This window comes from Anomaloglossus baeobatrachus, chromosome 1 (genome assembly GCF_048569485.1).
Source record: "Anomaloglossus baeobatrachus isolate aAnoBae1 chromosome 1, aAnoBae1.hap1, whole genome shotgun sequence".
Lineage (NCBI taxonomy): Eukaryota > Metazoa > Chordata > Amphibia > Anura > Aromobatidae > Anomaloglossus > Anomaloglossus baeobatrachus.
This window is the reverse complement of record NC_134353.1, coordinates 66,401,459-66,415,246: the sequence shown is the minus strand read 5'-3', so window position 1 is coordinate 66,415,246 and position 13,788 is coordinate 66,401,459. Positions and strand designations below refer to the sequence as shown.

General features: G+C 45.6%; 1 protein-coding gene across 2 annotated transcripts in view; it reads left to right on the top strand.

The window, feature by feature from the left end:
* SLC75A1 (solute carrier family 75 member 1) overlaps window positions 1-13,788 on the top strand; it is a 74,922-nt gene that overhangs the window by 24,568 nt on the left and 36,566 nt on the right. For both annotated transcript variants that reach the window (XM_075333082.1, XM_075333093.1), the window contains exons 4-6: window positions 6,599-6,702; window positions 10,702-10,860; window positions 11,423-11,608. In XM_075333082.1, the coding sequence (XP_075189197.1) occupies window positions 6,599-6,702; window positions 10,702-10,860; window positions 11,423-11,608 (449 nt within the window). The remainder of the gene's footprint in view (window positions 1-6,598; window positions 6,703-10,701; window positions 10,861-11,422; window positions 11,609-13,788) is intronic.

Here is a 13,788-nt window from a genome sequence, read left to right as displayed (position 1 = left end):
GTGAAGCTAAGCACAAAGGCAGGGCCATCGGAACCCCGACTAGGCTTGGAGCCGCCGACAACGGTCAAATCCGAGTGTGACCTGAGCCCCAGGGGTTTCCTAACAACTAAGACCCGACAGAAGGCAACAGTCCACACCGTGAGGATATACAGCCACCGCCATAGGCTAGAGATCCAAGGGCCAGCGCCTGCGGGTAAAACGGGCTCCTTTGGTACCTATACGCCGGGGAGCGGACTACCGGTGGGCAACCACAGGAGTCAGAACATTCTAACAAGGTGCAGGGAAAGACAGCCACCATCAGCCGTCCGGGGAGAGCACAAACACTGCAGCCGGCTGCAGGACCCGTCCATCCAGCCGTTTGATTCACCAGAGATTCTGTCATTGACTGCCTGAGTGAGTACACCAGTGCCATCCGGCACCACGCTGCGCTGCCCCGCCCCTGCAACCCTCTACCCCTGCAACCCAGCCATCCAGCCTCCCCGTTACACCACCGGGCCCCGGGATCACCAACCCCTACCCACGGAGGGGACAACATCCTAGCTGCTCCCTACCATCGCTCCCAGGATCCCCGTCGCCAGCAGCGGTGGTGCCCATTATCACCACGACCCGTGGGTGGCGTCACGAACTATCTCCCAAAACAAACCACCCCCTTTTCACTCGTGGACGAGGAGCGCTGCTCGAGTCCCCGGGTCCAGCCCACCGCTCGAGCCACCGAGCAGCAGCAGAAGCCCCGGACTCGAGCGTGCGAGCGCGTCCCCTCCGCCCGCGACACCGTTTGCCTGCCGGTGACAAGAACAGTGTAGGCTTGCTTGTAGTTCATATAAAGAATATCTAATTCAAACACCATTGGTTTCTGCACCAAGGGGCAGACAGCACCAGCCCCCTATACAGATAATCACACTGCAGTTCAAATAGTCAGATAGTATACATAGAATAACCTGGGTGCCCTTTTTGAAGAAGCGAGGCAAAACGGCGTCAGGACTGGTGGAGCACATGGCCAGGTGATCCCTTTCCAATAGGTAAATATCCTTCCTACCCACTTTAATTGCCTTATAGCAGCAGCGATATGTGAGCCAGTGTTATTATCTTTTGCATTATATCTATAAGTGTACCGCCCCGTGCTCGGCAGCTGAGCCGCTCGGATCCGGCCCTTCTGGTGGGTGGCTTGAGGGTCTCCGGACCCGGGGGCCTCACGGTCACTTCAGATGCAAAGGGGTTGTGATGGGATGGTGGATGTAGGACGGATATGTACGGGCGGAGCCGTACGGAGTTCGTGACGGCACCCAAGGTGTGTGGTGATATTGGACACCACCGCTGCAGTTACGGGGCACCCGGGGGAGATGTCATGCAGCAAGTTGTTAACCCCTTCGTGGGCAGGGATGGTGGCCTCGGGACCCGTTGGGGGGGTTTATTGTTGGTGCAGGGGGTTGGGCGACCGCAGGGTGCTGATGTACTCACTATTAGTAAACACACGAGTCTCTGGTAAACCAAAGTGATGGTCGGTGCCCTCAGGCGGCTGCGCTCTGGTCCCCCACCCGGTTGGTGGTCTCTGTCTTTCTCCTGCACCTGTGTGTAGTGGTGGACTGCCTGCGCTTGCAACTCCAGGAGTCTGCTCCTCGGCTGGATGTGGCCTAAGGAGCCCTTTGCCTGCAGACGCTGGCCCGTGGGATCTCTGAGCCGTGGCGGTGGCCTTGTTATCCCCCTCGTTGGGCTGTTGTCTTCAGTCGGGACTTTGGGTGGGACAGGACCTATAGTCCTGGCTGCAATCAGTTAATTAACTAGTGCCAGTCGCTTCTGGACCTAGCTTTAGGGTCTGAGTACCCCCCTTTGTGCTCTGGTTTCCGGGTCGGTACCGGCGGGCTGCAACCATGTCCCGGTCCACCTCGGTTCCACCGAGCTGTCTTCCCGACTCCTGCAGACGAGACCGCCGTCTGCCTCCTAGCCAAAGGCACCAGGGCTCCTACCCTGGCACCTGTCAGTTTTCCTCAGGCCCTGTCACAGGCCTGACCTCCACTCTCCTTGAACTCTACAACTGATCTCTCGACTTTTCCCGCCTCAGACTGTCTAGACTCCTTGGTGGGCGTCTTCTAACCGCCTGGTTCCGCCCCCTGGTGTGTCCATCAAGCACTGAGGGGGTGACTAGGGTTTAACTGTTTGGCTGTGTGTTACCTGTGAGGGAAAGGTGTAATGCGGGGCCCTGTCTGTGACTAAATGGCCCGGCCAAGGCGTCACATAAGCAGTAGTTTAACAACTATAGCCCAGGTTATTCTATGTATACTATCTGACTCTATTTGAACTGCAGTGTGATTATCTGTATAGGAGGCTGGTGTTGTTTGCCCATTGGTGCAGAAACCAATGGTGTTTGAATTAGATATTCTTTATATGAACAACAAGCAAGCCCACACTGTTCTTGTCACCGGCGGGCAAACGGCAGAACAAGCCCCATAGGCAACTGTATGTGGTTTCTTTTCACTATATGGGAATATGATTGTGCTATTTATCCTGTTGTCAACAAATCTATTGTAATAGCAATTACATGTGATTAATTATGGATGTCCTCCTGGGATCATGTGCCCCACTTCGTGGGTTCTTCCTGTTTTTTAACTAAATTTTGAATTTATATCAATAGCATCTATTTTTACAAAAAACATATATATACGCTTTCACTTCATACCTAATCATAATTTTGGTTGGGTTGTTGTCTTGGGCGTTTTCTTCCGCTTTGTCGAGCCTACTGGTGTGCCTGTCTTGCCCTAAGGGCGGGTTGGCTAGGATTTCATGTCGGCTGATTTAACTCCGTGTGGGAAGGTGTTATGCAGAGGCCTATTCTGTGAGTACCTGGTTTCCAGGGCGTCACAGCTGCAGATAGCCAGGATATGGGGTGTTGTGCGGCGGTGGTGGATGGGCGGCATGGTGTGGAATAACCAGAGGGCTGGATTGGGCCTGCAGGCCACACTTTACCCAGTCCTGATCCAATGCATTTGGAAAAGAAACTAAGAAACATTGCAAATAGTCTTGGTTGACCATATACAGTTTTGTGTATATGTGACACCCCTGGACTATCAGGTCATCACAGGGTATAGTACAATCTGCTCTCCCGTGCAATATCCACCTCCTCCTTGGTTATGGGTCTCCAACTACATGGTGTTGCCTACATCAGCTAATTAAAATCCTAGCTACACTCTGCACCACACCCACCAGACACACCAGTCGACAGCCTGAGTGGAATAGGGTCGCCCACTTGGGGGGGTTGGTTAAAGGGGAGGTCAGGAGTGTCAGGAGTAGTGAAGTAGTAGGAGTAGAGAGTGAAGTGTTGGAAGTGAAGGAGGGAGGAGGTCAGGAGCCCCTTCTCCTTGGAAACATCTAGGTAGCAGACGCTGGTCTGAACCTAGAAGGAGCTGCACCCCCGGTCGCAGGGGATCGTGGCAAGGGGCACAGAACTGTCTAGGAGGACAGCTGGCGGCCTTGCACCATCACCGGGCTGGGACCAGGGCACGACAGGGTACGTGGACCCTAGGTCAAAGAGTAGCTTCAGGTAACCTGACAATTTACCCGACGAGAACGGAGCCTTCAAGATCCGCTCTCCACCCACTTCAAAATCGAGGTACTAGCGCAATGAGGGGGATAGGACTTTCCACTGCAAACAGTCCAAGAAATCCCAAGCATGAACCCTGAGAGCAAGCTCCCACACATAGCCATAGTGGGGAGCGGGACCCAACTAGTTTCATACTACCAGGACCAACAGAGAAATGAACTTAGTGCCAGGAGGAAGGTCACGGACCACCAGGCAGCACCTTTGGGGACGGGACACGAACTAGCTCCCCTCAGCGGCAGCGGTATACAGAACTTTGGTTTACCCGGTTGTCGGTGTCAGCTTTACTGGACTGAGCGAGTACGAAAGTGACCCCCTTCGCACCCAGCGGCACTCCCCAGACCCCATCACCGAGTCCCAGGGCATTCTCCCTACCCGTGGAGGGTTCTAACACCTGGCTGCCCCATTCCATCGCACCCGGGTACTCCCAACTGCAGCGGTGGTACTCCACACTACCACATACCATGGATGGCGTCACGAACTTTAACACAATCCCCTGTAAATACCCCCTTCATTTGAGTGGCCACACAAACCCGGGTCCGGACACCCCTCTAGCCACCGCGGATCCGGATCCGAGCAGCCCGGCTGCTGACATGAGGGTGGGCCATATACAACTCCTGTGTCTTCATAATTGGACTACAACCAATCTGATACTCTGATCTGTCCCCAACCTCTTACTAACACACCAGTCTTTAGTAGCAAGAATTATGATACAGATGCTCTGTAAACTCAAGATTTTAATGTGTCGTTCACAAAATCAAATATTATTCCCTATCGACAAGGTGAGTATCAATTACTGATCGCTGCGGTTTCCGACTACTTTGACCCTCGGGGATCCTGAGAAGTCAGGGAACCAAGTTCTGCAGAACCTTGTCATGACTTGACCGGCGATGTGCATGCTCGACCGCCACTACATTCATTATCTTTGGGATTGCTGGAAATGTTGGAGCACTAAATTTGTTTTTTCTCCAGCACTCCTATAGACAATGAATTGAGCGGAAGCTTTGCTCAATTGAAGATGAGGTTCTGTAGTCCCTGGTTCCTGTGTTCTCAGGATTGCTGAGGATCCAAACAGTCAAAACCAGCGATCAGGGTGTTATCCCCTACCCTACACACAGGATTCAGTTTTAGGAATAATGATTTAATGGTGTTCTCTGAACTAGTCTTCAGGAGCACACTGCTCCCCCGGCCTCCCTACTTTCTGTTGGTAGTTTACGATGGTGGCCAATAACCTAAGAAACGAGCAGTAAATTCTAAAGAAATCCCTCTATTCTTAAATTGTAATTTTATTCTATATGCAATATAATCTTTAAGTTGTTTTGGCTTTACAAGCACTTTGTAATTTTACCCTTTTGTGAAGATGAGACGACCCCTTTGAATGCAGCACTAGATGAGGATAGTAGTTTCGGAAATAACACAAGTTTATTTTTATGAGTTTCCTTCTCCCTTGTCCTTGTCTGTCCCAGTTTTTATGACGCAGGTAGTCTAAGCAGCAGATGACATCTGTAAATACCCCAATGTAATAACTAGAGCAGCTCGTCGGCAGCTTATTGACACAGAAACCTCAAATTTAAAGGAACTTTATTGAAGTAAAGTTTGTCATATTTTTCAGTAACAATGGACATTGTTCTAAGTATTGTGTTCAGCATAATTTTAGTGAAAATGTACATTTGCTCCAGAAATTTACAAAATCAGTAGGTTGTGATACATAAAATATAAGACATGAGGCCGTGTGAGAGACGAATATCTCAGAACTGTGGAGGGAAGTCGAGTTACCTGCAGATTTTATGAAATTACTTAAATTCTACTTTAGATATAAAACATGGTATGAAAGTCACAATGCCAATTAGACAACCCCATTAGTAAAAAATAACAATTTTTCTTCAAGAGTGCAGTGCTCCCTAGCTTCCTGCTTGTGGAGTGTGGTGCGCTCCTGATTGATAGTTCACACCCGTTGCATGTTCGGCATTGAGCGCTCCATCCAGGAAAGACAGCTTTGTTTCTGTAGCTTCAGGGAAGCGCAGGGATACTGAAGTTGGCCGGATCCATCAATCCAAGAGCTTCAGAGCACCGCTTGCAAGCTGTATAGCAAAGTTTGTAGGCAAGACGTTCTTTACCCAGAAAATCGACCACCTATGATAAAGGTTGAAAATGACTTGGGCAATGAGCAGTAAAATTCCTAGTGTCCTGCGGCTCTTGCCTCTGGTGTCCTGTGGTTCTTGCCTCTGGTGTCCTGCGGTTCTTGCCTCTGGTGTCCTGCGGTTCTTGCCTCTGGTGTCCTGCGGCTCTTGCCTCTGGTGTCCTGCGGCTCTTGCCTCTGGTGTCCTGGGGCTCTTGCCTCTGGTGTCCTGGGGCTCTTGCCTCTGGTGTCCTGGGGCTCTTGCCTCTGGTGTCCTGGGGCTCTTGCCTCTGGTGTCCTGCGGCTCTTGCCTCTGGTGTCCTGGGGCTCTTGCCTCTGGTGTCCTGGGGCTCTTGCCTCTGGTGTCCTGGGGCTCTTGCCTCTGGTGTCCTGGGGCTCTTGCCTCTGGTGTCCTGGGGCTCTTGCCTCTGGTGTCCTGGGGCTCTTGCCTCTGGTGTCCTGGGGCTCTTGCCTCTGGTGTCCGGCGGCTCTTGCCTCTGGTGTCCGGCGGCTCTTGCCTCTGGTGTCCGGCGGCTCTTGCCTCTGGTGTCCTGGGGCTCTTGCCTCTGGTGTCCTGGGGCTCTTGCCTCTGGTGTCCTGGGGCTCTTGCCTCTGGTGTCCTGGGGCTCTTGCCTCTGGTGTCCTGGGGCTCTTGCCTCTGGTGTCCTGGGGCTCTTGCCTCTGGTGTCCGGCGGCTCTTGCCTCTGGTGTCCGGCGGCTCTTGCCTCTGGTGTCCGGCGGCTCTTGCCTCTGGTGTTCAATTGTTATGGGACTCGGCCCACGGTGTTACGGGTCTCTGTCCATGGTGTTGAATTGTTTGGGTGCCATGTCCTGTGGCTCATGTTACAGATGCTCTTTGATTTACAGTAATTCTCACTATTTTTCAGGTCTTATTGGGTCCCTATTCTCCTTGCTGCAGTTTATCTGCTCACCGCTCACCGGAGCTGCCTCTGATTATGCAGGAAGACGACGGCTCATGATGATGACTACGGTACTACACTTTTTAGATACAGTGCATCCGAGTTAACATTGTGGATTAAAGAAAGATCCAATCAAAGTAGCATTATATAAAAGTATCCAATTTGTATGTATCAGCTCACCGTGTAGAAGCTCACTCCTGACTTCTCCCTGGAGCACGGACAGGCGCTGCCACAGCCCAATATTGCAATAAAGACGAAAAATCCAGTTCTTCAGGCGAGGGAATGATTAAGGGGGATTGTTTCATCTGAAACGTGTAGTGCTGGTCATGCTATTCGTTGTTTCTGCATGCTAAAATAAAGACCGTGGCTTTCCTCGCCTGAAGAACTGGATTTTTCTTCTTTCTTATGAAAAAGTATCATTGTAACAGCGCCACCTAGTGCACATATTCATATGAAACCTGAATTTCTTACTTGTTAGAAGCGTAAATGTATATAGAGATTATTTTAAAACGTTATGGAAGAAGATGCCGTTTAGACCTTATCCTTTTCCAGCTGATATTGATAGAATCCCAGTACATGCGAGGTACGTACAGCTACACCACCGTATGTGGCGCTGTGTACTATCTAGTATTTGTGATATTATTGTTTTGGTTTTTTTACAGGTTCACACCTTTTTATGCTGCTTTTATATCATTTCCTGCTGTTCTTTCCACTTTTCCATAGAGGAGGCTGAACACCCAGCATTCCTCATAGTCATGTTACTTTCACTGCTAATATCGGCATATTTTCCTGCAGTGATTTGTCAGCATTATACATGTTTTATCCCTTCCAATACATTTTGCCAGCCATAGGAATCGCTGGGTCATAGGAAAATAGTAACAGTCATAAACCATCGCACTGACAATCGTAGGGTAGGTGCACAAGACAAGACTTCTTTTTCAGGAGAGCAAACCAGCCATTTTCTTCTAAAGGAAAACTCTTCAATAAACGTTGGTGTTTGTTTCCTAAAACATTTTAACTTTTTTTTTTTCGAAGTGATTTTTACATTTTTAACTGGCAGGTTTTTTTATTTTTAGCCTTTTTAAGTATTTTTTTATGTAGTGCTTTTTTAAAAAATCTTTAACTGGCAAGTTGTTTGTTTTTTTTCTTTTTTACACTTTTAACTGGCAGGTTTTTTCACATTTTTAACTGGCAGGTTTTGTTTTTTAACACTTTGAACTGGCAGGAGTTTTTTTTTATACATTTTTAACTGCCAGTTTTTTGTTTTCTTTTTCAACTGTCAGGTTTTGTTTGTTTTTTTTTCCCATTTCTAACTGGCAGATTATTTTTTCTATTTTCAACTGACAAATTTTTTTTTGTTCCACAATTTTAACTTGCAGGGTTTTTTTTCTCTCCATTTTTAACTGACAAATTATTTTTTTTTCATTTTTAACTGGAAGTATTTTTGATTTTTACACTTTTAACTGGCAGTATTTTTCATATTTTTAACTAGCAGGTTTTGTTTTTTAACAAACATTTTGAACTTGCAGGCGTTTTTTTTTTTTGTTTTTGTTTTTTTACATTAACTGGCAGTTTTTTGTTTTTATGACTGGCTGGTTTTGTTTTTCACATTTTTAATTGGCAGATTATTTTTCCATTTTTAATTGGCAGATTATTTTTCCATTTTTAATTGGCAGAATATTTTTTTCCCATTTTTAATTGGCAGATTATTTTTTATTTTGAAAACTGGCAAGTTTTTTTTTTTACACTTTTAATTGCCAACTTTTTTTTTTTTACATTTTTTTTTTAACGTGCAATTATTTTTTTCACATTTTTTTAACTGGCAGATTTTTATTTTTTTTTTGTCTCCATTCAACAATGAAGAAATCACGAACGGTTTTTCACGGAAAATACTCGAAAAGACAAGCTGACATCTTCTTGAGCATTCCTATTGACTTCTCTTAGGCTGTATAAAGCGTCTTCAGCCTGGACAATGGTCGGCTCGTTTCTTTTAACCTCTTGGTGCTTTTGGAGGTTTAAAGCAATTAGGACGCTGAAAAGCCTGAACGTATGAAGGAGTCATTTTTTCATAGAAATGCATATGTTTATTTTTCTGAGTGCTTAATTGGCGCTTTTTCAGGTGGTTTTCGGAGTCACTATATCCTTCATAGTGCAGGGGAGTTATGTGCTTGTAGCCGGTGGTACGGCACAGCAAGAAAGTGAAGTAGAATGAAAGGACAAACGATTACTTACTCAGAGGCAAAATATTCTAATGCTTTCACACTTTGGACACGGAATCTTTACAATCTGTATTGTTTTTATCCAATGGTGGTTGTTTATCAGATCTCAGAATATACACAGACTACATGGTTTTAAATAGTTCTTTTGGACCCAGTGAAGCAAGTGTACTTACTGTGAAAATCCGTGTTAGAACAGGTTGTAAATTGCTGAAATAAACTTGAATATTTTATGCGTTCACGGTTTAATATTTGGCAGAGAAACCTTCCAGAGGGTCTATATAGCCATTCTGACATGGATATGCAAAGTACACCAGCCTCATCAGGTCGAAAAGATTTAATTCATAATGAATGCAGTTTCTTTTGTGAAATCTGGTGACAGATCCACTTTAACAGTGAGGCGAATGTGTTTAAGGAGTCTTTAGTGAGCTCATGATCAAATATTATGTGGCTGGAGTTACCACTAGGTGGAGCTGACTGCAAACAGAATTCTCATTGAGTTTGATGGAAGCTGTATAAATGCCCCCCAGTGGCCGTTTATTGGTACTACTGGTTTGGGACCAAGTTTTGTGACGCTGATTTTGGAATCATGCCTGAAATACAAAGGGCCTTTCAAATTGGTTGTCTCTGTTTTTAGTTCTTCAGTTGATGGAGGGTGAGTTTTAGGTTGTGTTCACATATTGTGGCAAATATGCATCACTTTGCACAATTTTTCTAAAATTGCGGTAAGAATAATGCACATTTATCACTATTGCACCAAAAAAATGCAACGTGTGCACACAGCTCTGATTAACGGGGACCTGCCACCAGGTTCAAAGTGTATAATAGTTTTGCACTTATTGAAGCTGATCCTGAGTAATCGTACGGCTTCAGAAGTATGGGTCAATAACTTTAGTGCTATTTTTTAAAGCTCTTGACAATAGTAGGCGTGACTCACACGTGGTAATTATGCAGAGTAGGCTAAAGACACGCCCCCAGAACCCTGGAAGCCACACCTCCTTGGGGGGGAATCTTAAAGATTTGCACTAAATAAAGACTTTTATATGGAACCCTGTGTCCGAATTGGGGGGGGGAATTGAATATTCATTTGAACAGCAGAAATCAAGTGTGTGTGTGTGTGTGTGTGTGTGTGTGTGTGTGTATATATATGTGTATAATATATAATATTAGTATCTATTTATGGATGTTTGTATGTGTATATAGTATCTATGTATGTGTATATGGTATGTATGTGTATATGGTATATATGTATGTGTATATAGTACCTATGTATATGTGGATATAGTATCTATGTATGTATGTGTGTATATAGGGTATGTATATGTGTATATAGTTTGTATGCATGTGTGTATGGTATGTGTGTATGGTATGTATGTGTGTATGGTATCTATGCATATAGTATCTGTGTATATAGTATCTATGTATGATATGTGTGTATACAGTATCTATGTATGATATGTATATAATATCTATGTATGACTATACAGTATCTATGTATGTATGATGTGTATATAATTATGTATGTGTATATAGTATCTATGATGTGTATATAATATGTATGTATGATGTGTATATAGTATCTATGTATGTATATATAATATCTATGTAAGAATGTTTATATAATATGTATGTATGATGTGTATATAGTGTCTATGTATTATATGTATATAGTATATGTGTATGGTATGTACTGTATGTGTATATAGTATGTAAATGTGTAAATACTATCTATGTTTGTTTGCATGTGTTTGTACATACTATGTGAGTATGTATGTGTATGTATATACTGTAGAAGTAGTAGCTTACTACTCTCGCCTGCACTGGTAATTTCTATGATACCATCTTGTCTCGCAGGTTGGATTAATTGCATCCTACGCTTTATGGGCCATCTCAAGAAGCTTTGGTATTTTCCTGATTTCACGTATCATCGGAGGACTGAGCAAAGGGAATGTCAGCCTGTGCACCGCCATCATCGCTGACCTACCCTCTCTAAAGGACCGCAGTAAAGGCATGGTAAGTGTAATGTATGCTGGGTATATGTGTGGCAGGACGCACACGCTCAAATTTTTTTTCGGGTGGATGCATAAATGAAGCAAGGCTATAAGGGCTGGAGAGGTGACAGTCCCACTATGGATGTGGCAGCTGAACCGCCTAATAACCCTTCTGCCATATAGGGTTACACCAGGATTGTGATTATCAAGGGTAGACGAGGGGGGCACTTCTAACGAGTTGTGTATTTAAGCCCAAGTATAATTATGGGGAGGTCCCATCTTGGCAAGTGGATAGGTGATGACCTGCTGTTAGCACCAAAGCTGAGAAATGGCTGTGTTCTCTCCAGCAGTACCATAGACAATGATTCTATGATTGTAGTGCTGACAATCCATGCTCTGTTCTAATAGGACATATCCGGGCCCCAGTTTTGGGATTGATGTGGGTGGGCGGCCGAGTGGTGAAGGTAATCATGGTAATTCCGTCTCTTGTGGCTAGGGTATAATGTGCATGAAGACCACCCCTTTAATTAGCACTTCTGCTGAATATAAGAAAACTATTGAATCCATTTGTGTTTCTTTTACAGGCAATGATCGGCGTGGCCTTTTCTTTGGGCTTCACCGTTGGTCCCATGGTTGGAGCTTACTTTGCAATGAACACGAGTGGAGAGCTCTTCTATGTAAAGCCGGCCCTCCTCGCCCTCCTCTTCGCTTTTATTGATCTGGTATTCATCTTTCTACTCCTTCCAGAGACCCTTCCCAGAGAGAACAGGGTGAGACCTGGTCGCCTGAAACATTAAAACACCCCATTTCATATACCCTACTTGGTACTAACAATAGAAAGGGTTTCATATTTCGGACATCATATTACCCAGAGGGGAGAAGGCCCGTATACTGTACACATGGGAATAATGTTGGCTGAGCACCCCTATTTTGGCTATCTAATTTACATGGTGGCCTCACAACGTTTCCCCCACAGATATTGTTGGGGAAGAGGCTGATCAAGCAGAGCAGTCCTTCTGTTTCAAATCACTCCACTGTCCCCATTGGAAACATACGAACACTCAGCTGAACTGTTCATGTGTATTGGGGAGGAAGGACCACGATCTAAGATGTATGGGCACCTTAAGAGTCTCGTTTGGGGGATCCAGCACTTCCATACATAACATGCACAGTGCGCAAAGTGTAAGTGTTCATGTCTCCTTATCGGCCTGCACACCACACTGACAATGTGCCGGTCATGCCGCAGGAATGTGGGTGTTGTGGCTGCTGCATTTTTGTCAGTCAGGGAAGAAACTTCATTCCTGATTAGTCTCTGAATTGATGGCTTTCGCTTAGCTGCAGGAATGTCAATCACGACTCCTATGTGGGGTGTGTAGCTGTACAATACATTTCTAGAAACTTTCCGCATCTCCTTCCCACCGTGTTCAGTCTCTGTTTGCTGTAAAGGAATTGTAAAGTTCTTGTCCACACTCAAAATGTAAGAAAAGAAATATTAAGGCCACGTTTGCCTTAAAGGAGTTGTCCGAGATTAGCTTACCAAACATTTTTGAGTTTATCTGTGCTGTATTGTCATATACAACACCCCTACATTGTTATTTTTTGTTTTCTAACTTTTGTTCCTCTTGAATTATCCCTTTATTCTCTGCAGCTCTTTGTTTACATTCAGCTCCAGCAAACTGACCACTTCCTGTGCCACACCTCCTAGTCAGAGCTGGCTCCGCCCGGCCTCAGTGTTCAGGCTCGCCCCCTGCCCGCCCTCACTGTCCAGCCTCGCCCCCTGCCCGCCCCCTGCACACACATTCCCTGTCAGTATTCTGCCCCAGCACCTTACCTGTTATCACTCTACCATTGGAAATAACAGCCCCACATCGGGCTCTGCAACACACGCCCACACACACAAACTGCTCTCTGTACCGACCCCCCCCCCCACCACCACCACCGTTCTGTACCAATTCCTACCCCCATAGGGAACACATGTAGGCTACATTCACATGACCGTTCCGTTTTTGCGGTCCGCAAAAAAAGTCCGTTTTTTTCACTGATGCATCTGTGTCATCCGTGTGCCTTCCGTTTTTTTGCGGACCGCAAAAAACGGAAGCAGCAAGAAAGATAAATAGCTGAGTAGATATAGAGATGGATAGATAGATATAGAGACAGAGAGATAGATGGATGAATGAATGGGATAGATAGATGAGAAAGACCTATATAATGTCCTACCCCCCCTGCATATTCTAAGCTGGCACCCTTTAGTGACTTTCATGTGGCACTAAAGGGTGCTTAGCCTTCTATTTAGCCAAAAAATAAATAATTAAAAATAAAAACGACGTGGGGTCCCCCCTATCTTTTGTAGCCAGCTAGGGTAAAGCAGACGGCTGCAGACCACAGCTGGCAGCTTCACCTTGGCTGGTAATCCAAAACAGAGGGCACCTCACACTGTTATTTTAAATTTATATAAATAATTTAAAAGAAAAATTGTCGGGTCCCCCCTAAATTGGATCACCAGCCAAGGTAAAGCGGACAGCTGTGGTCTGGTATTCTCAGACTAGGGACGTCCACTGTTATTGGACACTCCCCAGCCTGAAAACAGCAGGCTACAGCCGCAACAGTAGTGGCGCATCCATTAGATGTGGAAATCCTGGTGCTTCGCCCCAACTCATCCCATTGCCCTGGTGCGGTGGCAAACGGGGTAATATATGGGGTTGATGCCAGATGTGTAATGTCACCTGGCATCAGGCCCTGGGGTTAGTGATGTCACGCGTCTATCAGATACTTGACATCACCAACCCAGTCAGTAATAAAAAAAAAAAAAAAGAGACAACAAAAAAAGTTTTATTTGAAAAAACACTCCCCAAAACATTCCCTCTTTCACCAATTTATTGAAAAGAACAATAAAATCAGGGTCCGGCGTAATCCAATAAGGGGGTCCCACGACATCCATACCATAGTCAAT